A 25,419-nucleotide genomic window follows, 5' to 3' on the forward strand; every position below is an offset into this window, starting at 1 on the left:
GAGATGTTGCATGTGTGAGGAATTTGTAATTTGACTATTGATTTTTATGTACAAGTTCGCGAGAAACACGATGGTCCCACTGGTTTTCTCTGAAATCAACTCCCAAGCTCAAAAAAGCTCTTAAGTTGAGGCCAAAATGGAGGGGATATTCCACGCTATCCTGAGAGTCTACGTATACATCAAGAATAACTCTCCATGCAAAGATAGGGAGAAAATACATCAGCAGGGTTGCCATGTTTTCAGTTTTAGAGTCCCCAAATAAGGTGACAGCCCTGTCAATGTATTTGCTCCCTATCTTTGCGTGGAGACGAGTTTGTCTTGATGTAGACGTGGACTCTCAGGATAGCGTGGGATATCCCCTCCATTTTGGCCTCAACTTGAGAGCTTTTTTTGAGCTTGGTAGTTGATTTCAGAGAAAACCATTGGGGTCATCGTGTTTCTCGCGAACTTTTACATAAGAATCAATAGTCAAATCGCAAATTCCTCACATATGAAACATCTCCATTGTCGCAAATTAATTGGCGGATCCAGCAAATTGGCAATATTTTTTTTCCCCGTTTAGACCTAGGGAGATGTATCGATTCTAGGAAGGCCAGGTGCCTTGACAAGAATCGATTATTTAACATGGGTTTAAACGGAGGGAATCCGGTGTTGCCAAATTGCTGGATCCGCCTCTCCGCAAATTCCAGAAATAAGACTCTACCTGAAGATCACTGTTCCACTTGTTTGAAAGGAAGGTTTTATAATGCATAGCGATGGTAAAACTCCGAAATTATGTATCTCGATTGCGCTGTTTAAAAATCTCCGCTCCTATTTCTCTCTTTAAAGAAAAAGAAATCATCATCATTCCTTGAAATTTTCAAAAGATTTGCCTCTTAGAGAGAAGAATAATCACGGAAGTTCTTAAGAATTGACGTTGAGTAGTTCTCTATTCAAAAATGAAAGTAAAACAGGAAGTCCGCAACGTCGCAAACCGAGATACTTGGTTTAGGAGTTTCACCATGGATTGGTGAGAATATCGAAATACTGTTTTGAGACCCCTTTTCGACTCGCAAATTGGACGCTTTGATACGTGAAAGCCATTTTACCACGATGCCAACGACGGTTCTCTAAAAACTCCAAAAATATTATATTGTTGAAAATCATGTTTTAGTAAACATTGTATATTTATTGATATGTTTTTAAATTAAATTTATATGTGGTTTATTCAGGCGAAAGCCTTTAGAATACGACTTTCTTGGAACAGATTTTCATCATTTCTTTGTTGAACCCTCAAGGTTTGTCTTTTGACATTTTTTCATATCAATTTTACCTCTGGTAAGTTTTCCTTTTAGGAATACCCAAAGAGTTTCCTTAGACATGGGTGCATTCCTGCCGTTTCAGTTTTTGAAGAAAGAATTGAAAGTTCTCTGCCATTTTGGTTAGTTTCACACATTGAAACGGAGTCTAAACCTACGATATATTATAATCTTCACAATCTTTCAGCTTCAACACTTTTTATGAAGGTGACAATGCAAATGTTTGGAGACTTAAACTCAAGGGTAGGAAAGAAGAAAAGTGCATAAAAGCATCGTCACAGGTCGATATCAGGTGAAAACAAAGATATTTTGCTCCCTCATTCAATCCTATTTTCCTTTAACCCATTCCCGAGAACCGCCCCCCCCCCCCCCCCGCCACCGATAACTCCGTGCCAAGTAGCACAGCCTACCTAACAAAACTAAATAATTTTGCAATTTAAGAAAATTATATAAATTTCACCATAAATTAAACTATTATTTTCCACATAAATGTCAAAGTTTTTGTTTCATGATGCACATTATAAAGGTTATTCTGATCGTGGAGCTTTAACGACCAGAAAATTGGACTCCTCGGGCCATTTTCAATGAGATCAACTTCATTTCAGTCCGATCGGAGCACTTTCAATTTTTGACCCCGAAAATTTAATCCATGTATTTTAACCACTAACACTTATTCTCGATTTTAAACGGGAAATAAATTTCAATATTAGTGTCGAATATCCTACCTAGTTCGAGGTGTGGAATCGATTGCGCGAGGACTAGTGACTGTTTCCAAAAAATCGGTCCAACACGCAGAGGATATTAGCCTCGATGGATGTCCGTATCGCACCGGCTGAAGTGCGAAACCACGTATCTCCATTGCGGTGTTTCACAACTTCCGTTCTTATTTCATCTCTTCCATGAAGAAACAATCCAAATTTACGACTTTAAATGTTGAACCAAATCTTCTGGTATCGAATACAAAAAATCATGGAGAATTTAAGTTTTATGTTGACCAGCTTCTCGAATGAAAAATACAATTTCTGAGGAAGTCTGCAACGTCGCAAATGGAGAAACGTCGTCTCTCATTTTGCCCAAAAATAAGTATTTATAAAATTGAAGGCATTGTGACCCTAGTCTCTCAATTGAGATTCGTCTGTAACGATAAACGATGGGACGCGTTTGCTACGGCGCCTTGATACAACTATACAACCCCGACGGATGTCCGTATTGCGTTCAAAAAATTGAAGGCGTTTTGACTCCCTGCTCATACTACCTGTAGTTGATTCGATCGACAGACGCGTTGGTCGGCGGGGTGACGGGGACTTGATGCAACTATTTAAACTTGATGGATGTCCGTATCGCACCGACTGAAGTGCGAAACCACGTATCTGCATTACGGTGTTTCAAAATTTCCGTTCTTATTTCATCTCTTCAATGAGAAACAATCCAAATTCACGACTTTAAATTTTGAACCAAATCTTCTGCTATCGAATACGAAAATTCTTGGAGAATTTAAGTTTTATGTCGACCAGCTTCTCGAGAGAAAAATAAAATTTCTAAGGACGTCTGCAACGTCGCAAATGGAGAATCGTCGTCTCTCATTTTGCCCAAAAATTTCTCCGTTCACCTCATTTTTGGTCGAATAAGGGACACTTGAGTGTGTAGTACATAATTAGTCGCCCTTGCTGATTGCAGCAGTATCTTGCTACGAGGTAACTTGCGGCGATAGGTACAACGAGGAGGACTTTTTGCGCGATTAGGATGACAACGTCTTAATGCAACTATTCGTGTCCGTTGGAGGTCCGTATTGCATACACACAAAATTGAAGGCGTTTTGGTTTTGCTTGTGGGGAATCAAAACTAAGAAGCCTTCAATTTTTGTGTATGTACCACTGACGTCCAATGAGCACAAATTGCAGCATCAAGGGGTTTTCATCTAAATCAAGCAAGTTGCCTCTGCGCCATTTGCCAAAGAGTACATGGAGTCGTGCTGTAAGTGGGAGAGCTGGCGCCTTTTTTAGGCATTTTCCAGGTCCCGAATTTCGTGACTCCTATGTCAAGCCGGGTCACCATTTCAATTCATAATCGATTGTTTTCGATACACGGGGACTCGGCCATCCGAATCGAAAGTGAATCGAAAAAGTTAACCTAATCTCGGGGCACACCTCGGACTCGTAACTCGTCGATCAGAACATGGATGGCCCCGGTTCACCTAATCATATTACCTACAATTCTATGTACTAAATAAATCTGCCAGAGTGCCAGGAGGGCATCTCCATCTGCTCGTCAAAAAGATCTTCATTCGTTTCCTCCGAGGAAACAATATAAATCCTGATCCTGGTAGCATTGATTGATTAATTTGGCTTTAGGGGACGTAACAAAATTGCTAAAATGTATGAATCAGGAAACCCTTAATGTTCTTTTATAATTAGAATTTCTGTGAAATTTACGTTTCAAAATCGTTACGAAAAAGAAGAAAAAAATTGCGTCGACACGTTGTTTAAATGAAGGAGATCACTCACAATGATGCTTAGCACAAAACTAACTGCAAAATATACAACAGAAAAACTAAAAGTGCACTTAAGTAAAATATTTGTTTGAATTTACCAAAGTAAGGTAATAAAAACTTATAAAAGATCAAGACAGCACTTTCACCTGATACATAACAAGAGGGGTTTACTAACTTAGATATTTCAAAAGTTTTTGCAAAATTTTCCCTCTTTGAAATCTACGCACTTCTTTTACTTCACGCACTTCAACAACCCATGCGTATCGAGGGGGTAATATACAAGGTTCCTAATTCTCTTGTAGTGTGATCTCAGTTGGTCTCATTGACTGGAGCCAATTATTCCTTTTCTTGTATTTTGGTTCATAGTTAATAGAAAACAAATAAATTAGGAGGTAATTTTTCGGAACAATCTGGACAAATTTATTCATTCTAAGAAAATGTTTAAAATGTTGGAAATGGTTTGTTGTGTTGTTGGAAATGTTACCTTTCGATACAAAAGAAAAACTTTTCCTTGCTCCTGATGTTTCCTGTGACCCTTAAGAGTTTTGACTTCAGATTTTGGAATAAAGTTAAATTGATTTATTTTTGTATGTCTTTCCTTTAAAATATCTGGAAAAAATTCGGTCAGAAAAACGGTCTTTTTCAGTCACTGAAAGTTGAATTGACCCTGAAAAATCACGAATAAGTACAAGCTTAGATCTCTGACTCCTACAAGTACCATTTTTTGTCATAATTAGTTCTTCAGATCTAGACAATCAGTTCTATTATTATCATTCACATTGACAGATGGTAACCTCTAGATAAACCCGTTTTCATTATATTTTGGAATTATGACCCAGATTTTTAAACATTACATGATGAAATCGGGAATTTGCCCTTCAAAAAAATGTAAACGTTCATTTTTTGTCAAAGTATATTCTAGAAATCTACCTGACACTATGAGAAGGTTTTCGTTTATAAATATCTAAAAACAATTCCGTTAAAAAAAAATAAAAATAACATATTCTTCTCTTTCAGTCACTGAAAGTTTGATTGACTCTGAAAAATCATGCGTAGGTAGGTACATATGTATAAGCTTGGCTTGATCTCTATTTTTTCAATTTTTTAAGTAGGAACCAAAGAGGGGACTTTTAGGGGCACAAGGGGCTCTTCAAGGGTTGAACCGCATAACAGCCAGGAGTAATATTATGATAGCAGATTTAGTGATGATTGATGAATTTTTACACATATTTGGATAGAAAAAGAAAGAATTGAGGGGTAGGTGCCTAAAAATTAGAGCAGCAATATAAGAAAATAACACTTAATAAGGACATATCCAGTTGAAAGTGTATTTTTATTTCATTTGAGTGTATCAAGCACATTCAAACACACTAGGTATTACATTGTCAAAGCCAAAATTGTATGCTTCAACTTGAAATTTTTACAAACTATGTGGGTGCTTAAACTTTTGGAAAGTGTAATTACAGAGTGAGGGGGAAAATCAACAAGCGTGAAAAAAACTTGGCACTTTGGACTGACTTTGCTGAAAAAATCAAGTTAAATTTATGCAAAAAATAGAGTTGTTGGTGTCAAGGACTTAACTAGTGTTTTACGTTCTCTTGTCAAAAATTCTGAGACTATTAAAATTATCTGAAATTCTATGAATAAGGACTCACAATTAATTTCTTAAACAGAGTCGAAAGAAAAAGAAAACTCTGAACAATATTTCTCCATATTAAATTATTTTGCTTGGATTCTCTTTCGAAACCGAATCAATTCATTAAAGACTTTAAGCAAAACTTTTGAGAAAAGTAGAAGGTGTAGGGAACCTTTACAAAACACTTCTGGTGATTTTTTCTAGGAAATTTCGAGCCGTTTTTTTAAAAGGTGTGTCTCTCATATTCTTTGAGAGAAGTTTGTTACAATGTCTGCTCCTCCTCCTTTCTTCTTTTTTTGCTGGAGAAAGAATACTTCATAGGGAATCTCTCAAAAAATTACATTGACTGTAGAATACCTTTTTGTACGTTCTAAAAAAAAAAAAAACCTTAAGGTGTCTCTTGAGAAGTTATTCTACTGAAGACAACACACTCATTAGGTACCCCTGACTCATTTGCTGCAACTTGCAAATGCCTTCAAGATGAGCTCACAAGAAAGCATTTTTAGGAGCGGTTAAGGACAGTTATTTTCCTTCTCTGGCTGTTACAAGTCATCAGTACATTTTTTTCAATAAACAATACAAGTTTTCTCTCTGAAAAGAGGTTAAACTAATAGGTAGGTACTCTACCTAAAAACCTGCCTCAAAATAACAGCAAATTTGTTCTGGCCTTGATAAGGATTTAGATCTACAAAATTATACCACCTAACCAAATAGACAATATTAAACATAAAAAAGAAAAATAATATAATAAACAAAATAAGATGAGTTACACAATGAACCCAGAAAGTTGGAATAATACTTTTTATCACGTAACATAACATATGTATTCAGTCTTCGCCAGCAGGTATGGCATCTTCCAGGCGTTTGATAAACTTGACCCTTAATTCAGTGCATGGATCTCCTTTCAAATGATCTTGCACAAAACATGAGGCTATATCCATTTGAACCTGAAACATTAAAGACTTAGTGGTGAAAAAATATAAGGGTATTCAGTCTTGGCAAGAAATCAGGACTAAACATCAATTTCATCAGAGCTATTCTCACTTTTTTCAGTTTTTCGTGAAATACCCACCATGATGAAGGAATGCAATTGCCGTTCCTGCGTCCAGCCTGCGCTAGAGGAAATGAAGTAGCTGGTGGCAATACAGAATAGTCGGAGCAGCAGAGGTTTCTAGTCCATATGCCACTCATGAGCATGGCAATTTTTACTCTAAATTCTTCATTTTCTCTGCCACAAGGGAGAATGGGCGGGTAGGATTTAAACAACTTTTCTCTCGCTACGAAAAGAAAAAAATGTTATTTGGTGAAATTTCCATTAGTTGGACAGACTCAAGACTTTATCCAACTCTGAAGGAAGTCTGAACAGTGCTGATTTTAGTGCATCAATAATCTTTCCTAGTTTTGATTAAAGAAATCAGACTCATTGGAAATTTTCTGTAGAACGGCATATATTTTATTAATAATTTTGTTCTTCCTCTTTTGAGTAACTGAGAAATTTTTTGAAAAATTCTGGAATTAAATCACCAATGGTTGCTTTTGATCACATCAGTGTCAATTTATATAGAAAGCGTCTCTTTTAATTTTAGACCATAGTCCAGATTTTGCTTCTTCAGACTTTCATTTGTTTGAAAGGTTAAAAGAGGCTCTTGGTAGATTGTGGATGGACAAATGGACACTGATGAGGAGGTGGAAAACTTTGAGATGAATTGTTCAAAACACAACCTGACGAGCTCTTTGGCAGAGGGAGTCAAAAGTTCGTTATAAGGCTTCAAATTGTTTGGATCTCAACAGCGATTACGTTAACAAGTACATTTAAAAGGTACAGTTAAGCTAGGTCATTTTCCTGGTGATAACATTTTGCTCAAAATCAGAGGGTTTTCATACTTCTTCACTTACTTAGTGAAAGTGGTGACAATGGCAAAGAGAAACTGCTTCACTGAACGTTCTTGCAGTCCAATTATAAAAAATACACTGATAGACTTTGAATTAAAGCAGAGAGTATAGTAAATATAACAATAGAACAGGTTGTTTTGATTGATGGTCCACAAAATATAGCACAGAGGACTTCATTTTTGCGATGACCCTCGTATTGCCGAGCTTTTAAATTGAAGAGATTTTGAATTTTTATCAAGTATGAACATAAATAATTAATTTTTCACTCATCTATATAGTTATACAGGGCCAGATTTAGGGGGTGGCCACATGGGCTGTGGCACATGGCGGCAAATTTTGCAAATTTTTTTAAATGTAAGTATGAAAAAAATCGGATTCAGAAAAAAATTACAAACGAGAAAAGGCGACAAAATCTCTCATTTCCTGAGAGTATGTTGTCTTTCTGTGATACAAGAGACAGCACCTTGAAGTAGTTGAATTAAGAGAGAACTCAAACACGCAATTTGACCTGGAGCGGCGCGGCGCAGAGAGCAATGATGACGAGGCCTAGAGATGAAAAGGAGAGGCCCTCGGTGCGGCGGTTGGCATATAGCACATAATAGCGCCTACAGGATTGCATGAATACTTCACGCATTGCGTCAAATACGGTGCGGTCAGCGTGAAACCCATAGCGCCTACAAGGCAGCATGAATACTTCACGCATTGCGTCAAACGCAGTGCGGCCAGCAGCGGTCGGCGTGAGACGCATAGCGCCTACAAGACAGCATGAATACTTCACGCATTGCGCCAAACACAGTGCGGTCAGCGCGGCACGGCGACGGAAGTTAAAAATTATGAAACCACATTTATGTTTGATCTCTCATAAATTTTTCGTGCATTTCTTATAAATGGAATGCCTTGACCACACAGAGATAGGTTTACGGAACTGAAGTTTCGCGCAAAGTTCCTTGCACTTTTGCTAATAGCGTTGACAGGGCTTTCGCAAAAAATGTGTCCGACACGAGTTAACGGGTCTTATGCACGTCCACTTCATGGTTTTGATTGATTTTTCAAAACGAATGAGAGAAGGCGGCAAAATACAGGCGGCCCATGGAAAGCAAGTATGTAAATCCGGCCATGTAGTTATGGCAAACACATTTTTCATTGTTACTTACTTATAACAACTATAAAAGTGAAGTTTTAAGTACAAACCATTTCCAAGGCCCCTTTAAGAACTCCGGTGAGGACATTGCAATACTTCAAATTGAGACAGTGATCAGGAAGCTCGACAAATTCTGTCAGTGGATTGGAGTCAAACTGCAGAGAGAACTCATCACCACTGCTACTCCAATTCATGATTTGCGGAGAAATACCCAAATAAAGCCGGAATGCTGACTGAAAATTACAAAAATGACGAGCATAGGTACCTACTTGCTAGCATTTAAAGGGGCAGATTAAAAAGGTGCATATCTCAACAATAATCAGCAATGCTGTAAGTAGATCTCCTCATTATGTTTAGATTTCTTGAAGAAAGATCATCTCATATCATTTCTCGATCATCTTAGAGCACAAAATTGTGTGTGAATTTTTCTTTTCAAGAGAGAATATTCTTAGAAAATTTCTTGCAAAAACGTATAAGGGGCAGATTAAAGAGGCGCATAGGTTCACAATAATTAGCAATGCTGCAAGTAGATCTCCTTATTATGTTTAGATTTCTTGAAGAAAGATCATCTCATCATTTCTCGATCATCTTAGAGCACAAAATTGTGTGTGAATTTTTCTTTTCAAGCGAGAATATTCTTAGAAAATTTCTTGCAAAAACGAATAATTATCGATGCACTTCCAGGAGTTACTTAGAAAATCTATTCGCATACATGTGACTTCTGTACCTAATTATGTTGCATAAGCCATCAACAATTGAATTGGTCACTCTCAAAAAGACTCAGGTAAGCGCCAAAATTAAAATGCGAGAAAAATACAAAAAAAAAAAAAAAAAAATGGGAAAAAAAGAAGTTTAAATTGACCCGTTCTGAATCTCTTAGTTCCAAATCGGTGGTGAAACTGCGAGAGAGCGTAGGTATCTCGAATTTTGACGGTTTTGAGTTAGCTGCAGAGACGAATTGTTGAAGATGTTTTTTATCTGCCATCCAGACATAATAATAGAAACTTTATTTAATAAAACTTTTTTCGCGTACCTCGAGCTTAGTTGCAAAAACGCATCATCTCGTTCTTGCGCCTTCATTTGATTCGGCGCACAGTGGATTTAGTCAATAGGGGAGGTCCGGCACAATTTGGAAACTTTAAAACGCTCATAACTCCATTTAAAAGAAAACGTTGAGGATTTGAAAAGGGTTCCATTGGTTTCCTCGTGAAAGCTCCTTGAAGCACTCCTTAAACTTTGAAATGTGACGAAATAAACATCACAGTTTGCAGTTTTAGTCAAAAATTTCATGTCCGACCTCTCTAATAGACTCCATCCACCGTACGGCGTGCTTTACGCACAACGCGAAACGCGAACGCGGAAACGCATCTGAAAATGTGTACTTCGTAATTAGGTGTCAATTCTTAAGGCCGAAAACGCGAATCTCGGTATTTCTACCGTATTTTCTGACATTTCGAAAAATTACTCAAAATGCTGAGAGAGTCCGAAAAAGCATCTTGTTCTTGCTATCCTCAAGAATGATTTCCGTTCTGGTGACACTATAAACGAGTACCTAGTGTAGAAGGTTCTTAATTGCTCTCCTGAAAAATCGTGTATTCCGAGATACGCAATTCTGCAGTTTCACCATAATATAAGTATTACTTGAAGCATTTAATGGATTAATCACATCATCACTTACTTTAATATTTAAAACGGGTCAATTAATACAGTTTTTAGGTACTGTTTTGCTTGCATTTTCATTTCTGGTGCTTAACGATTGTAAGTCTTATTGAGAATGACCGATTTAAATTTGATAGGGAAGAGTGTGAAAACAGGGTTATGGGAAATTTTGTCAACGATTTTTTGTCCACGTACATGTTTTTTCAAGTAGTTCACGTCAACGCGTTTTTCCAGCAGGGGAGTTTTGGTCCACCTACCAATGGAGACCCAAAGTTAATTGGTTCCCATGTAAATACAAATGATAATTACTCACAACGTTTTTGGATGAAAATATATTATGTCCCGGAAGAATAATTGAGATTTTTGGTAAAAATGGGGGGGGGGGGGGGGGCGTCATATCACCGGAGGAAAATTCAACAAAACTCTCCACACCTCTTTGGTGCAACAGGACTTAAGTAGCTTTCATGAAAATCCCATCTTGTTATACCTGACCTGGATAAACCTATTGATTTGCTTCAGCTAAAGGCTCTAGATTGTTTTTCTGTGTACGATACTTCGATATACGGCGCCGCGGCGCTTCGAGCTGGTCTTTGCGACGGAGGTGTTGTACAGTATCGTACGAGATTGAAGGCAACCCAACGTATCATCCATGGCTTCTTTCAAAAGCACGAAGTTCCCTCGCAAAATAATTCGAGAGACGACGACAAAAAGAGCGCAAAAAGTCCTGGTATGCGTATTCAATAATGTTTAGCATGATTTTTGAACTTCATTAGAGGAAAAAGTGACTTAGCTCAAACAGAATTCTGCTCAAATTTACCGCAGAGAAGATTTCTTTTTGAATTTATCAAGAAAATCATGCTTGTTTAAAGAGGAAAAGATACTTATACGTAAAGAAAAGTCACTTACATCAATCGGAAACCCACTTTCATTCAGCAATTTTATTCTTGGTTCAAAATAAAATCTTCGTGACGGCATACTCAAGAATGCTTCTGCCTAAATCAAGTCACTTTTTGCTCTAATGCAATTCAAAAAGTATGCTAGAAGTTATTAAATTCGGATACTAGGACATGGTGAGTATTTGGACAACCGCTCTCTTTTTGTGCCGTAGTGTCTTGATTTATTTTGCGAGGAGTGCTCTGTGCTATTAAAGTATGGCTGTCATATTTAGTATGTTGGAACGCATTCAATTTTGTATGATACTGTGCAACACCTCTGTTGCGAAATAGTTGCTTGAAGCCCCGCGGCACGGCGCGGCGGGCGAGGGCGACCAGCGCGACACGCGCATTGCGCCTACAAACCTAACAGGGATACTTCACGCATTGCGCAATGCGTGAAGTATCCCTGTTAGGTTTGTAGGCGCCAATGCGCGTTCCGCGCTGGCAGCACGCTGCTCCGCTGTTTCGCTCTAATATTTAAAATCGCGGAGTCAGCGCTCTTCAACTCATGATTTTGGAATTTTTGCACTCTCTGCATGGAATTTTCTCATTTAATCTGACGAAAAAAAGTATGTATTAATGATATGTATTATAATAAAGTACGGCTCATTGAGATTGATATCGATGCGATCGCTTGGAAAAGGTTTTACAAATATTTGCGACGTTTTAAAAATGTAAATTTGTTTAAAATGAAGTAGGTAATATTTTCTTTTAAAAAAAGAGGAAAAAAGTATACTTAGGTAAGGTATATTTTAAATCGAACATTTTAAGGATGGAAATAAAACCAAGTGTTCACCAATGACAATTTGAAACGATGAATCAAAAGAAGAGAGTAACATTTCATTTAGAAAAAAGACTAACCATAACAACACCTCCTTCCCTCTCAATTTTCTCATTTCAATATAATTTTACACGAGGACTAAAATAACATGCTTGGACCAAGTCTTTGTTGCTTATTTTCAGCGTGGACGTACACTACCGTGCAAAACAGGCACACTGACAAAAAATCGGTGACGAAATGTCCTGAAACCGAAAACAGTCCCCATCCCCATTTACTTTTTTTTTGCTACCCACACGGTTGGCCGCTCATCGGGCAAGTGTGAGATGATAAAGAACCCATTAAACTTACTACTGCAATAAAGATTGGCTTCAAATTTCATTCTGCAGCTGTTATCTATATAGACAAGACTGCATGGTTTTTTCAGGCATGGGGCACAAACACATCAGACTTTCAGACTACCTATTATCAAAATGACGTCGAGGCCTCAGCCTCCTCCCCCCTTACCACAGTCATCCCTTCCCTGATTTTCTATCAGTTTTCAAACAAGCAAGAAATATGGCCCAAAAATTGTTACCTATTGTTCCCGAAATAATACCCAATTCGTATCCATTCGAACTGTTACGTGACAAGGGTAGTATTTATGGGCCTTCGTCAACGGCAACCTTAACGGCTTCTTTCACCAATTCAATTCCAACAGCTTCGAGAAGCCTTTTTAAGATACAGCCTTGAATACACAATACACAACTTGAGAGCTCCTTCAGTTTGAGGGCTTAGGCATTTGCAGTGAAAAAATTTGTAACTATGAAAAAACACATCTTTTAAAAGATGCATGGCAAAGTTCACCATTACAAGTAAGAAGTCGATCAGCTCCTTTAAAGCTAGATTTGATTATTTCGATATTATGAACGTGAAAAAATAACAGGGAAAGAACTTACCTGAATTTTCTCCGCAGTGTCGCGAAAATCGTAACATCTGCCGGTGCCAGTTCTGGCTAGGAAATCTTCAATTAGTCTTATGCCTATATTGTAGCCCATTCTTTCGAGTTGTTTGTTAACTTCATCAACGTTTTCATAGTCTTTCATCAGCTGTGATACCAGCGCTCCGTAAGTCAACGTAAACAGTTCTGAGTTCTAGAACAATCAAAGAAAATTTTGGATATTACTGCTACTTTAATCAGAGCTTAATTGCGTCTAAAAAAATTAGTGGAATAGGCAAAATATCATTCTGATTGGAAAACTTTTGATGATTGCAAAAACTTAAACTTGTGGGGGAAAATAAATCCCTTTGAGAGTTTTTGAAACCTCAGTGAACTCAAAACTTCGACTTTCTGATTCTGAATATTTTCTCAAGATGTTTTAAAGGTGTGACAAAGCTGAACTGTTCTCAATATTTTGTTAGCAGCAAAAAGATGAGTACTCAGTCTTATAAATATAATTTTGAGTAAAATCTTAGAGACTGAGCGATAGACACTCGGTTGAAATGGATTTTACCGATAACACCTCATACTTAGGTGTACCTGTTCGAGAGTCACTATTCCATTCAACTTATTTTCACGCCAAATAATTCGATGGATAAAAGTGAAACTTGACGGAACATTACGTAAGGATCTTACGGAGCACTAGTTATTCACAGAGGGACTAGGATGAGACATACAGGCATGCCTCAATTGCTTCACTTAATGTTGAAGCTACGATTTTCTTTCCTCTAAATGTTGAAATTTATTTTGCACACTGTCTAATTAGGGTCATATAAAAGAGGTAACTTCTACCGTCGGTTATGTTCTTTTGCAACAAGATGTGTAATTAATTAAATTCTCCTTTCATCATTTAACCATTCCATCATAGAGAGTATCAATTTTTAAATTCTTTAATTTGTTAGAAATTCCAAGTGACAGGATTAAGAATAGTTGTCATTCCTTCATAGGTAGCTTTTTGAACTTATTTCTTGAATTCTAATCCAACCAGACCACTGATAATAGTATGCTTTCAGTGCTGGTATGTTCGTAATCCATAACAAAAAATGGAGGAAATAAAAGGAATAACTTATACAGAACTGTTGCTTCTCACATGGGTGAGCGCACTTGAAAATGTAAGCATTTATGTATCCAAAGTATACTGACGTGCATACGAAGCAAGAAAAATTTTTCCGCCCGATTATTTTTTATTGCATGATAAAGAGAGCACAACTTGAAAGCTCTTCAAATTTTCAAACTTAATGTGGTGGTAGAATTGGAAAGGCCTTGATTAAATTCAACAAAAAATCAGGGATCGCGAACAGTTTTTGTTAAAAGATTTAATAATATGCAACTTAAATTTTGAAAAAAACTTTTTCATTCTTGTTCTTGGGAAATAGTTATTGATGATTTAACTGCACAAAATTGATGCTACCAGGCTTTATTTTTTTTAATTCAATTGAGCGGTATCATGCATGATTAAAAGGAGTTGCATGTTCGAAAAAATCGAGATATTGGTCGTAAAACTTCGATTCGGGATCCTATCTGTGAAAATTGGAACAAAAAAGTTAATTTCTTTTTGTCCAAATTCCAGTCTCAAGTTTCATGAAATTTTTCGAATTCAAAGGCGTCGGTCTTGAGATCACAAAACTGTCGCTGAAGTTCTTCATTCGTGATACCTCAATTTGATTTTCCCTTTAGAATTGACAACCAAAATTATGCGAAATTTTGATAATAGTTACTTAAAATTTGGAATATTTTTAATACTGCACCCAGGGTTCCCATTTAAAAAAATTATAGTTCTTATTCTATCATTTTTTAAAACATCAAAATTAGGGATTAGGCACACAGAAAACATAATTTTTTTTAATGGATTAGAGATGTGAAGGATAAAAGTAGATCAATAAATTGAAATTGGGTACGATGAAAATATATTATATAATTTTAACTATTTAAGTAAAAATAGTACAAAATTTCTTCCAAAGTTATGCTGAAAAATGCCCACACAATTCCAGTTTTCGAGAGGAAAGTATTACAGAGAAGAAGAGTTTATCTCACATGAAAGATATACGCTTACAAGGTAAGTCCACAAATAATTCAAGTATAAAACATATAGGAATGCACTTGTACAGGGTTGCCACGGAGTTTAAAAAATGCGATTCCCTGACCAATCTTGGAAACCCCCGAACATTTAAGAATGTGCGGAATGCTCAGAGAGACGTAATTCAAAATAGTTTTCAGGCAAAATATGTTGATCGAGAAATCAAACCCATTCTAGAACACAAATGAAAGCCATCAAACAGTTTTCCCCAGACACTCTCGCCCTTTATCATGACTTTTTCCAGTTTTCCCTGATTTCTTAAAATTCCCGGACAGTTTACAATATTCCTTAAACGTGGCAACCCTGGAACAGCGATCCCTCAAGAGAAACAATAATACTTTAGACAAGCATCAATGTGTAGATAGTGATAATGACAAATAGATGAGCGGAGTAAAATAATTTTTTAATTATTTGTCAATGAAAAACCAGTTTCATTATTCATTGAATAATATTTCTTGATTGCTCTAGCTTTCAAGTTTTATCGTCCTCGCATCTTCTGAGCTATTCTGCCGTGCTAAGGAAGAACGCCGAGTGAGCCTTCAAGTGTTGCCATAGTTCCTTCTACAAACAAACAAATTTACTGGGAAAATTCTGAATATTTTTCCTCCAATTTTTCAGGCAATTCATTCACCTTTTCATCCGAAAATTTCGAGGAAAAATCTGCTTAACTTTCCGCAAAAATACACATTTTATCGAAGAAAATTTAGCAACTCTCCAATGTTCATGCGGCGTTTTTCCAAAGCACGGCAGTATTGTGATCTGTCTTAGATAAACTCATTAAGCAGAAAAAATAGTATCAAAGGACGTGCAAAAGTGAATAGACATGAAAATCAGAAAGATTTTTCAAAGCAAGCAAACGTATGCAATTACTGAACGAACGATGACCAAACTCCATTAAAATAATCACAAAATGCTTGAGGCACAGGAAATTACAAACATTTGATCTGAGTAACAAGAAAATAGTAATAAGTTACGGTTAGTTTTTCATACAGGGTGATACAAAAGTCACGCACCTACCCTACAACCTCTGGAATTTTTGCCCCATTTCAGGGTGGTCCCCTTAAAATCTTGGGGGGGCTCCCAGAGGTAGATGCTTTTAACTTGACCAACGAGCACAGGCGGAATTTCAATTTTTTTTTTTAAAGTTACAGGGATTTGACATAACCTACAAGCACTCGCAGAATTTCAAGTCTCTATCTCTAGGTATTTTTCAAAAGTTATACCAGGTCCGTTACTGATGAAATACAGTTACAAGTGGTGCGGGACTTTTGCATCACCCTGTAGAATATCACTGGGCATAATTGGCCAGAGGCGGTGTCTGGTGCGACATAAAATTTCTTGCTGTATACCGACTTGATCATACTTTTTTCAAAGACACAGAAATTAAAGATGAGTCCTCGGGAGGACAGTAAAGAGAGACAGGACATTATTTTGCATCTTTAGCACAAGCAAAAAATTAAGAGATATTAGGAAATATGTACGTTTAATACCAAAAACCAACGTTACTTTCTTTTGAAAAGCATGAACAAATAGCTTTCTCTAGAACAAATGATCGTCTCCCGAATGAAAAAACTTATCTTCATACTGCGCTGTTTCGGGGTTTTGTATCCTTTCCTGGGAGTGCCGTTGCACGAATTTGTCCGAAAATTTTAGAGCCGTTTCTCACAAAAGCAAGGGGAAATCACGGAAAATTTCAGATACATTAATGCGACGGAGTTTCTATTACAGGTAAAATGTTGGAGAGAGACACTGAAACAGCGCGATCGAGATACGCTCCTTCGTTCAGGAGAGACAAAATGTTACACTATATTCAATTGAACTCTAAAATCCAAACAATTAAGTAAATTCGACTTTTAATATTACTTGTTCTTTTCAAAGTATTTTTTTACTACAACATGTTATCAATTTACAAAAACGGGAGCTGAGACAGTGCAAAGGAAGTGTGATTCTTATTTCATCTTTATCAACTGAATGACTAAATGTGAGAGCAAATAAGCCTAGTTCCATTTGAAGATATAATTTGTACGAGAGAAAAAATTGAGAAGAAGATAAAGACAGTGTGGATTTGCTTAAAATGTTACATTGAATAAATAAGAAATAGTTTCATGAAAACTTTGAATTAGAGCTAAAAAATTAATAAACTGATGGTAGAATCATGACTTGCGCAAATTCTTTAGTTCTACAATTTTCCTTTGTTTCCATTAATCAAAAGAGGGACCAGACTTAATTTACTCAGGAGTTAAAAACTGCAATATCTTAAGAATATTCAGATCGTTCGTACGCTTTTGTTACAGGGAGAAAATAGTTGGCACAGGGCTGATGAAAGTTCTTTGCAGGTAATAAATTAACTGCAATCAGTTTTGAGTGATTTAACATGAACAGAATACTAGTGGGGTATAAACGGCTACAGAAAGGAAAATATTTGACGGACATTCTTGAAGCAACTTCAAGTATTTTCTGGCGAGTTACAGAATCTCGAACATTTTTTTGAGTTCAACCATTAGTTGCCAGTCTGTTTTGACTAGGTCATCTCTGAAATAATCTTTACAAGCGTCTATGGATTGACGACTGATTTTACTAACTAGCATATCTTTTTCATCAAAATGACGACCGAACATTTTGGGCGCTTCCCCAGGAATGGGCTCGATCTTGATGCAGACTTCTTGACCTTTCCGCGCACTTTCTACAGGCTTGTGGTTGCTTTCTATACCCGTTACAATTCCTAATTCGACGAACTCCTTACTGGGGACACATATCGGTGTGCCCTCTTTGACGATGCCTGCCTCGATCATGACTCCCATGACGATCGGATCTCTTGAATTGAAGATGAACTGAGGTAGAACCCGTAACTTGCAGGGAAAGACAGCTATCGATTTAAATTCGTCTCGTTTCTTTTGTTTCAACTCTTCCGTGTAAGCTGTGAACTTATCGAACAAATGGTAAATGATGTCCGCCTGGAAAATTTTAACTCCTACAGCATCAGCGAGTTCCTGCGCATCTCTTTCGACCTTCACGTCGAATGCTAGGATTGTTGCGTAGCGCGATTCATGTTCCAACATGGTCGAAGCTTTCATTACATCCTTCTTCACTACGGGTCCTATGCGAAATGAGCAGTAAGGAATTTTCGAGGATCTTAAAAATTCTAATAACGCTTCCAACGAACCTAACGTAGAGGCTTGGACGTAAACGCCTCTATCATGTACCTTGATATGACTAAGGGCAGATTTCAATTCGTGACTTACTTCCTTCGTCAATACCTCGACTTCGTCGGGCTGTTGAGCTACGTACAGATTTAAACCAGCGATGGCTTTTTCTAATTCCTTTGCTGCAATTTTCACTCCTTGGGCAGCCTTTACCTCTTTGTGGTCAATATAAGCATTCTTTACTCTCAGCTCTTTCAGGGGCTGGGGCATGAGTAAAGATCTAATTTGAGTGACGATCGGTCCTTCAGTGCCCGCCAAGACCATGGTATCTCCTTCCCGCAGATAACCGTTGACGAGAATAGCATCTATTGTTGTTCCTAAACCGGAGATTGCTTTGACTTCTAGGACAGTGGCTTGCAGTTCTTCGCTGAACATCAATCTTTTAGCCAACATGTTCTGGCAAATTTCAACAATGAGGGCTAAGATGTTCCCCATACCTTCTCCGGTAATGGCTGACGTGGGGACAAGCGAAACATAACTGCGAGTATCTGGATTCTCGTAAAACAAAGCAGCGTTCAGTCCTTGCTCGGCAAATTGCAGTATAACTTCCTTCGTCCTACGTTCGAATTCTACAATTGTGTTGGGCGCTTGCGCTTTTATCGTTTCCCTGATGTCTTTTTTGGGCGTGGAGTTCCAATCGTACAATCTGTCGATTTTGTTGAGGGCTACAACGAACGGAGTTTTCTTGTTTTTCAACAAGTTAATTGATTCTATAGTTTGCGGTTCTAGACCGTGCATGATATCAACGACTAATATAGCAATATCACAAAGAGAGGAGCCTCGGTTACGCAAATTACTAAAAGATTCGTGACCTGGCGTATCGATGATCAAAAGACCGGGAACTCGTAGCTCCATTTGAGAAAATCCTTTGACAATTTTTCCCTGCTCCTTGATGGCATCGATCGGAACATTCGTTGCTCCGATTTGCTGCGTGATACCACCTGCCTCGCCATCTTGAACATTCGTCCGCCTTAGTTTATCTAAAATCTTTGTTTTACCGGTATCTACGTGTCCCAGAACACAAACGATAGGGGCTCTCAGGACATCGAGTGACCTCTTCTTCTCTGCTTTCTCACGCCGTTTCTGAATTCGCTGTTTGATTTTCTGCAGCCTGTTTTCATTTTTATCTCCTTCGCTGTCATCCGAATCATCGTCTTCACTCCCACTGTCATCGCTACCGGACTCATCCTCACTTTCTGAATCAGACTTGACCTTAACACCGTCCATTTTCTTTTCTAGTTCCGACGTTTCCGCTTTTGCTTTCTCTGCTTTGTCAGCCGCCTCTTCTTCCTCCTCCTCTTCCGAGGAGATCATGTCCCAGGAGTCTTTAATCTCATCTTCTTTCTCTTCACTTTCTTCTTTCTTGACGTCTACGATTTTGACCTCTACTTCGCTTTGGGCAGCCTGAGCATCCGTATTCTTGTCATGAGAGTTGTAGTGAGGATCAGATTTTTTGTGTGCTGACTTAGGTTTCTTCTCTCCGATGACCAGTCCTTGAGCTTTCAGGGCCTCGACAAGCGCCAGCGCTCTAGCCCTGTCTGCTTTTTGTTTCGGTGTAAGGTATTTTCCTTCGGCTTTTAACCGCTCTTTCCTTTCTTTTTCTTTTTGCTTCTTCTTTTCTTTCCGTTCTTGTTCGACTCTCAGTTGTTCTTGCCGTGCTTTCTCAGCTTCTTCTATCGCCCGAATGCGTTCTTCTTCTTCTCTTTGCGCTTTCTCTTCTTCTTCTCGCATTTTTCGCAGGGCTTCTTGCATGGCTGCAAGGGCTTTCTTGCCAGGCCCTTTGCCTTTCCCGCTGTCCTTTTCCTCTTTGACATCTTTCTCTGCGCCTTTTTTCTTCTTTTTATCAGCGGTTACTTCTTTCTCCGGTTTTTCCTCCGGCTCAGCATCTTTGGCTCCGCCCCCCTTTTTCTTGTTCTTCTTTGCCTTTTCGACGTTGGACATTTTGGTACTTGCTATTCACTCTACAGCCGATGAATTGTGCTCGCAAAAAAAAATTATATCAAGTTCAATGCGAACAGGTTTTAACTATCGGGAGGCTAGTTAGGTTCATGTATGGTTACAATTTGAGGAGCTATGCCTACAAAACTGCATTTGCCAATTTTCACCGAGTAGACAAGGAGAAACCCTGAAAAAAAAGCAAGACAGGCAAATGGAGTAATGTACTGTTGAACAGGATTGCAACAAAAGTTATTCTGGGAAGTACAATAGAGGATTATCGAGAAGACTTTAGACCATACTGATGATTTCTCAAGGTTCCAATCTTATTCATGTTTCAAAATTCCCTGAATTATTGGAAACATTTCCAGACCACCGGCGCTGAACTTTCCTGACTTTTTAGAGATTAAAAAAGAAAGGAGGTTAATTTCAAAGCAGCGATGCAAAATTTGAAGCACCGTAACTGCATGTTTGGAATTGAAACTTGCACAAATCGCGGGTTTAGTACCCATGGCACTCATATTGCGCCATAAAATTTCTGAAAATTAGGTAACGCTGGCGCACGGTACCGGTGCGCAATGGAAGTTAAAGCTGTTGGGCAGCCGCACTGAAAATTTCCCTGACTCGGTGCAAAATTCACCGACCTTTTTTACATAACTGTACATGTTTTTTTATTTTCCTTACTGTTCTAGGTTTTCCCTAAACTGTGCAACCCTTATTATACGACGATTTTCCGTAGCAAGGCAGCACACGTTTCATATCTTGGCTAAAAATTCTCCTCATCGCGAATAAAGGATAACGGTGATACATATAGCGTTATGGTTGGAGCACCGCGTCGCTTGAAAAGAAAATCGCCGCTGATTCGCCTTCAAATTTAACGATGCAACACCGAAGTTAATTAAGTTGCATCCACCGATTAGCTGTATTCTGAAAATGTCCACGTATCCTGAAGACCTAATACTAATATTTGAGGAATTAGTGGCATTTTATGACTAATTATCGGTTAATTAACTACTGACAGACACGCACAGCCACGCCGAGGAACAACGCCGTACCAACATTCGAATGTTGCCAAATGTCTCTAAAAAAGTACGTATTTTCAAGGAGAATTATGATTATTTTTCTTTAAAAGTTTCAGATGATTTCGATCGAATTGTTAACAAAACTTCTCTGAAATAATGGAGAAAAAAAATTGCAAAATCTCTCAACAAATCTGTGTTTTGTCGAAGGAAATGTGGCTACAGCCGAATGTTCAAAAGGCGTTTTTTCTTGGTACGGCAGCATTTTTTTGACCCTAAACTACAAATCCTCCTTCGACATGAAATAAGGATGACAGTGATACATAAGGCTCAACGGTTGGAGCGCCGCGCCTGACCGTGTCGCTTGAAAACAAAATCGCCGCTAGTTCGCCTTCGAATTTGCCGATATGCAACCTAACCCCACACCGAAGTTAATTAAGTTGCATCCATTTTTTGTTCGTATTCTGAATATTTCTACGCAATCTGAAGACCTATTACTTACATTTGAGGAATCAAAAGTTTGGAATAGCAAACAAATAGGTATACCTCTTAGAAGAGGAAAAAAGAGGAAGAAAAAAAAAAAAATCAGCAAACGATTTTTGCTTTCTGTTCCAAAGTCAAAGGTGTAGATTGCAATGACCAAGCATCACAGATTTTTCATTTTTTCATTCCTAAAAATCGAACAAATCAATTTAAGAGCTGATAAATTTTTTGGACACAAATTGATTAATTCTGTCAATTTTCGGGAAAAATTGAATCAAATCAAACCTCTGAAATCGGTTTTCTCATGCAGATAGCCATCCTTTCTCTTCATTAATACATAAAGCAACCCCCAATGGACAAGAATACTGTACTGTACCAGGTCACAGCAAGGATAAATGACAAGTGAAATGACAAATGACATGATCAACCACACAAATGACAAGTTCGGTGGTGCCCCCCCCCCCCCCCCCCAGGCCCGGTCATATGAAAGGTGGGGGGGTATAAAAGCAGTGAGAATAATATACAGTGTGAACCAGAGGCGCGGCGTGACAAGCTCCTTTTAGACAGATTCCAAGTTTGAAATTTTGTAATTGTAAATTGAAAAAACCACATAGCATGGTTCAGGACAGAGACATTCTTTTCATTTAAAAAAAAAAAAAAAAAAAAAAAAAAAAAAAAAAAAAAACAGCAGCATCTCTCAAAAAGTGATTTAGGTATATATAAAAGCATGAAGAATTTGGGCGCTCTCATAGCTAACACCCAATGTGAGTGCGTACTTTTTGTGCCCCTTGCAACAGGCCTATATTGTACCCAAGTGCCCTGCATAACATGAATTTCTTTGACCATTAATAATCTATAACTCCCCTGTACGATAACTTTCTACACTCAGACTGCACTGAAATCCATCTGATAAATGTAAAATAAACCTGGCCACTGCCGTCTGATGAAGATGCATACCAGTATTCGAAACTCATCTTTGAGTTTCAGGAGCCATGTGGCTCATCAAGCTCGATTTTTAGGGGCAAATGAAGATTTTTTAGGGGCCAAATTGACTTGATGCCAAAACATCACGGCGCATTCAGTGAAAAGTTAAACGCAAGATGTTTTAGATACAGAACAAGTACCTACCTGGCTATAACTTGGGAGATCTTTTGAAAAATCACCAAACAGAAAAATTAGGATTTTTTCAGTGGGGGGGGGGGGGGATTTTTAGGGGCCATGTTGGCGCAGAGCCTTCATTTTTTAGGCGCCATGATCGATTTCTTAGGCGCATTTGGTGCGCTGGCGCCTGTGAGTTTCGAACACTAATGCATACCAATTTTCAAACCTAGTGTCTGGATTTCCAGATTTTCAATTCCTAATATTTACCTCATTTTCCCTGATGAAAAGCTAGGAATCTCTCTCATAAATATCTGAATTTCTAGGAAAAACTAGATTTATCTTGAGAATTTGAAGAAAAAAACTCAACCATTTTGTCTTAAGTATCATTCTTAAAAGCTGAATCAACTTGAGCCACTGCGTTGTAACTGACGTAACCTCAAGGCAGCAGAAAAAGAACTTTCTGCTTCTTAGATCTAATTCTCCTCAGCTACCTAAGTAATTTTTTGATTTTCAAGATTCTCATCGTTTCTTGATAAATCCCTATATTTCCAGGTCCTAGACACAGTTCCTTCAAACTTGAGCAGATGAAGCCTAACATTAAAGGCCCGCCAAATGATTAATATGAGCTGACATGAAAGAGATGGTGGTAAAGAGCATGGAAACCATCTGTTCACTGGTGTCCGTGTCAAAAAAGTTTACGCACTTTCTGAGTACAATAGGAAATTAGCTGTCTTCAATGTAAAATTGAAGTAGATACAAGAATCTTGATAACAGATCTTCTGTCGCACTCTTAAACGGCATAAACTTGTTGGACGAGGACTCGATGAATTTTCCTAGTCCCACAGACCGACTTTAACCCCAGTAACGACTTCCATTGGATTTTCTGAGGTGATTAGATACAAGCTATACTAAGGATTGAAGATACGATTAAAATACTAGAAAGTATTAGGGTAAATGAGATGATACTATATCTTGGGAGAACAAAATTTGTAAATGGTACAAGATGGCTCGATGCCACATGCTACAAACGACGATACCTGACCCAACATAACCTAACTTCATTGCGAATCGACGTTGTAATTTCAAGAACTTATTGACAATTATAGAGAGATTCAAAATCTTGCAAAAGCCTCCAGATTTGTAGAGGACAAGTGGATGGTCAGAAAGGTACATAGTGTAGACATTGCGGCGTAAATTAGCAAACCATTCCTGAATGGTAAGTAAGGGGGTTGCAATGGTAGGTTACACCAGAGCGGTTCATACTTCAGAAAAATAGGAAAACTTCAACTTACGACTTTCTTTTGGTCAAGCCTCGTTCCTTGCCTCGACATTAGAGTGTGTTGCGGAGACGTAAGTAAAACAAATCACTACTATTTACACAGAAAGAAATAAGTTTACATGAAAAGCGTGTCCGATTACAACAGCTGGAAATGCGCTTATCAAATCAACAATGGCGGAGGTGGGTTCAAAGCGCCTTATCGACAAATCGTAGGTTGGCACCTGGCAATTTAGCGCTTGATAATTGAGCAAGCCTGACACTCCTCAAACTGGCGCCAAGTTTAAATTTGCGGACTTTTATCGGACGTGCGACGGTCCCGAGTTTCGTTAGACTCATATGCGTTGCTGATTTCAAAGTATTAAGTAACAAAGAAGACTTAAGATCCATCATTACGGAAAATAGAAACGGCAGATTACTGAATGCCTCCTTTCTTTCATGTTTTACAATTTTGAAAGTTCAATGTAAGATTGAAAAGTTTGCCTTAATGGGATACTGGAGCAATCTAACTTTAAAAAAAGTCCGTTCCTGTCAAAATTGTCTACCTTTATCATAAATACTCATCGCAAAAAAATAAAGCGTCCTATCTAGATTGGCTCATTCCTCGTTCAGAATTCTAGAATATTTTTTTAATTGTTAACATTTACTTTGCGGCTTAGCAAAACTTGATAGATAGAAATGGAGGAGGAGGAATTTTTTTTACCAATTTCCGATCTGAACAATTTTTGTAAAACAGTACGCGTCACTGACACAAATATTTCTAAATAGACATGTGTGACACGCTTGTTGGGAAAACAGCATCGACTGGCAAACAGTTGGTAAAGGCATACATCTCTCTTATTTTGTCAAAAAAGATGTACCTATCAAGGGGTAAAATTAACATTTTTGCTCCTAACAGAGCATAACGATGGCCGAAGTGCGAAACCACATATCTCTGTTTGCGACGTTGCAGATTTCCTGCCATGCATAATCTTTCCTTTAGGAAACTGGTCAACGTAATTTCTTTAAGAGTTCCTCGACTTCTCTTCTCCAAGCGCAGAATATTCTGTAGAAATTTTAATTGAATAAGTTGGCTTGTTCCTCCTTGAAAAAATAAAATAAAAGTGGAAATTTTGAAACACCACAGTGGAGTTCACGTTTTAGCCATCGATAGGTAAAGAGGTAATGACACTTCGTTTTTTGAAAAGACGTAAGAGACAGATTGCTTTGAAAATTACATGAGTGATGCATGTCTTGCAAAACGAATTTCATACTTCCCTGTCTATTTCAATCAATTTATTTTAAGTTTTTCAACAAACTGATTGCGGTGAACGCACAGGTCGTAAGACCGTATGTTGGAGTTTTTTGTCAACATGCGTTTTTTACGTTGCTGTATTGAGATTTTCAGCTTTACGCTGAATTTTGAACGCACGTGGGCAAAAAAAAAACTCCAACATACTGTCTTAAGTTTTTTCCTTGCATTTTCCTTTCTCAGCTTTAATGGTATAATATATTTTTACCTCTTTTTTCTTATCT

The 25,419-nt window shown here is 37.9% G+C and overlaps 1 protein-coding gene and 1 pseudogene across 1 annotated transcript; both read right to left on the reverse strand.

Annotated features, from left to right (window-relative positions):
* Positions 1-5,103: 5,103 nt before the first annotated feature.
* LOC140223812 (trafficking protein particle complex subunit 3-like) lies at positions 5,104-24,061 on the reverse strand. Its single transcript, XM_072302873.1, has 4 exons — positions 23,921-24,061; positions 12,770-12,964; positions 8,510-8,692; positions 5,104-6,372 (listed from the first exon to the last, which is right to left on the reverse strand). Exons 1-4 carry the CDS (start codon positions 23,957-23,959, stop codon positions 6,253-6,255), a joined length of 537 nt encoding a protein of 178 aa, XP_072158974.1. The 5' UTR covers positions 23,960-24,061; the 3' UTR covers positions 5,104-6,252.
* LOC140223743 (eukaryotic translation initiation factor 5B pseudogene) lies at positions 14,706-24,073 on the reverse strand (annotated as a pseudogene).
* Positions 24,074-25,419: the final 1,346 nt, after the last annotated feature.

This window comes from Bemisia tabaci, chromosome 7 (assembly GCF_918797505.1).
Source record: "Bemisia tabaci chromosome 7, PGI_BMITA_v3".
Classification (NCBI taxonomy): domain Eukaryota; kingdom Metazoa; phylum Arthropoda; class Insecta; order Hemiptera; family Aleyrodidae; genus Bemisia; species Bemisia tabaci.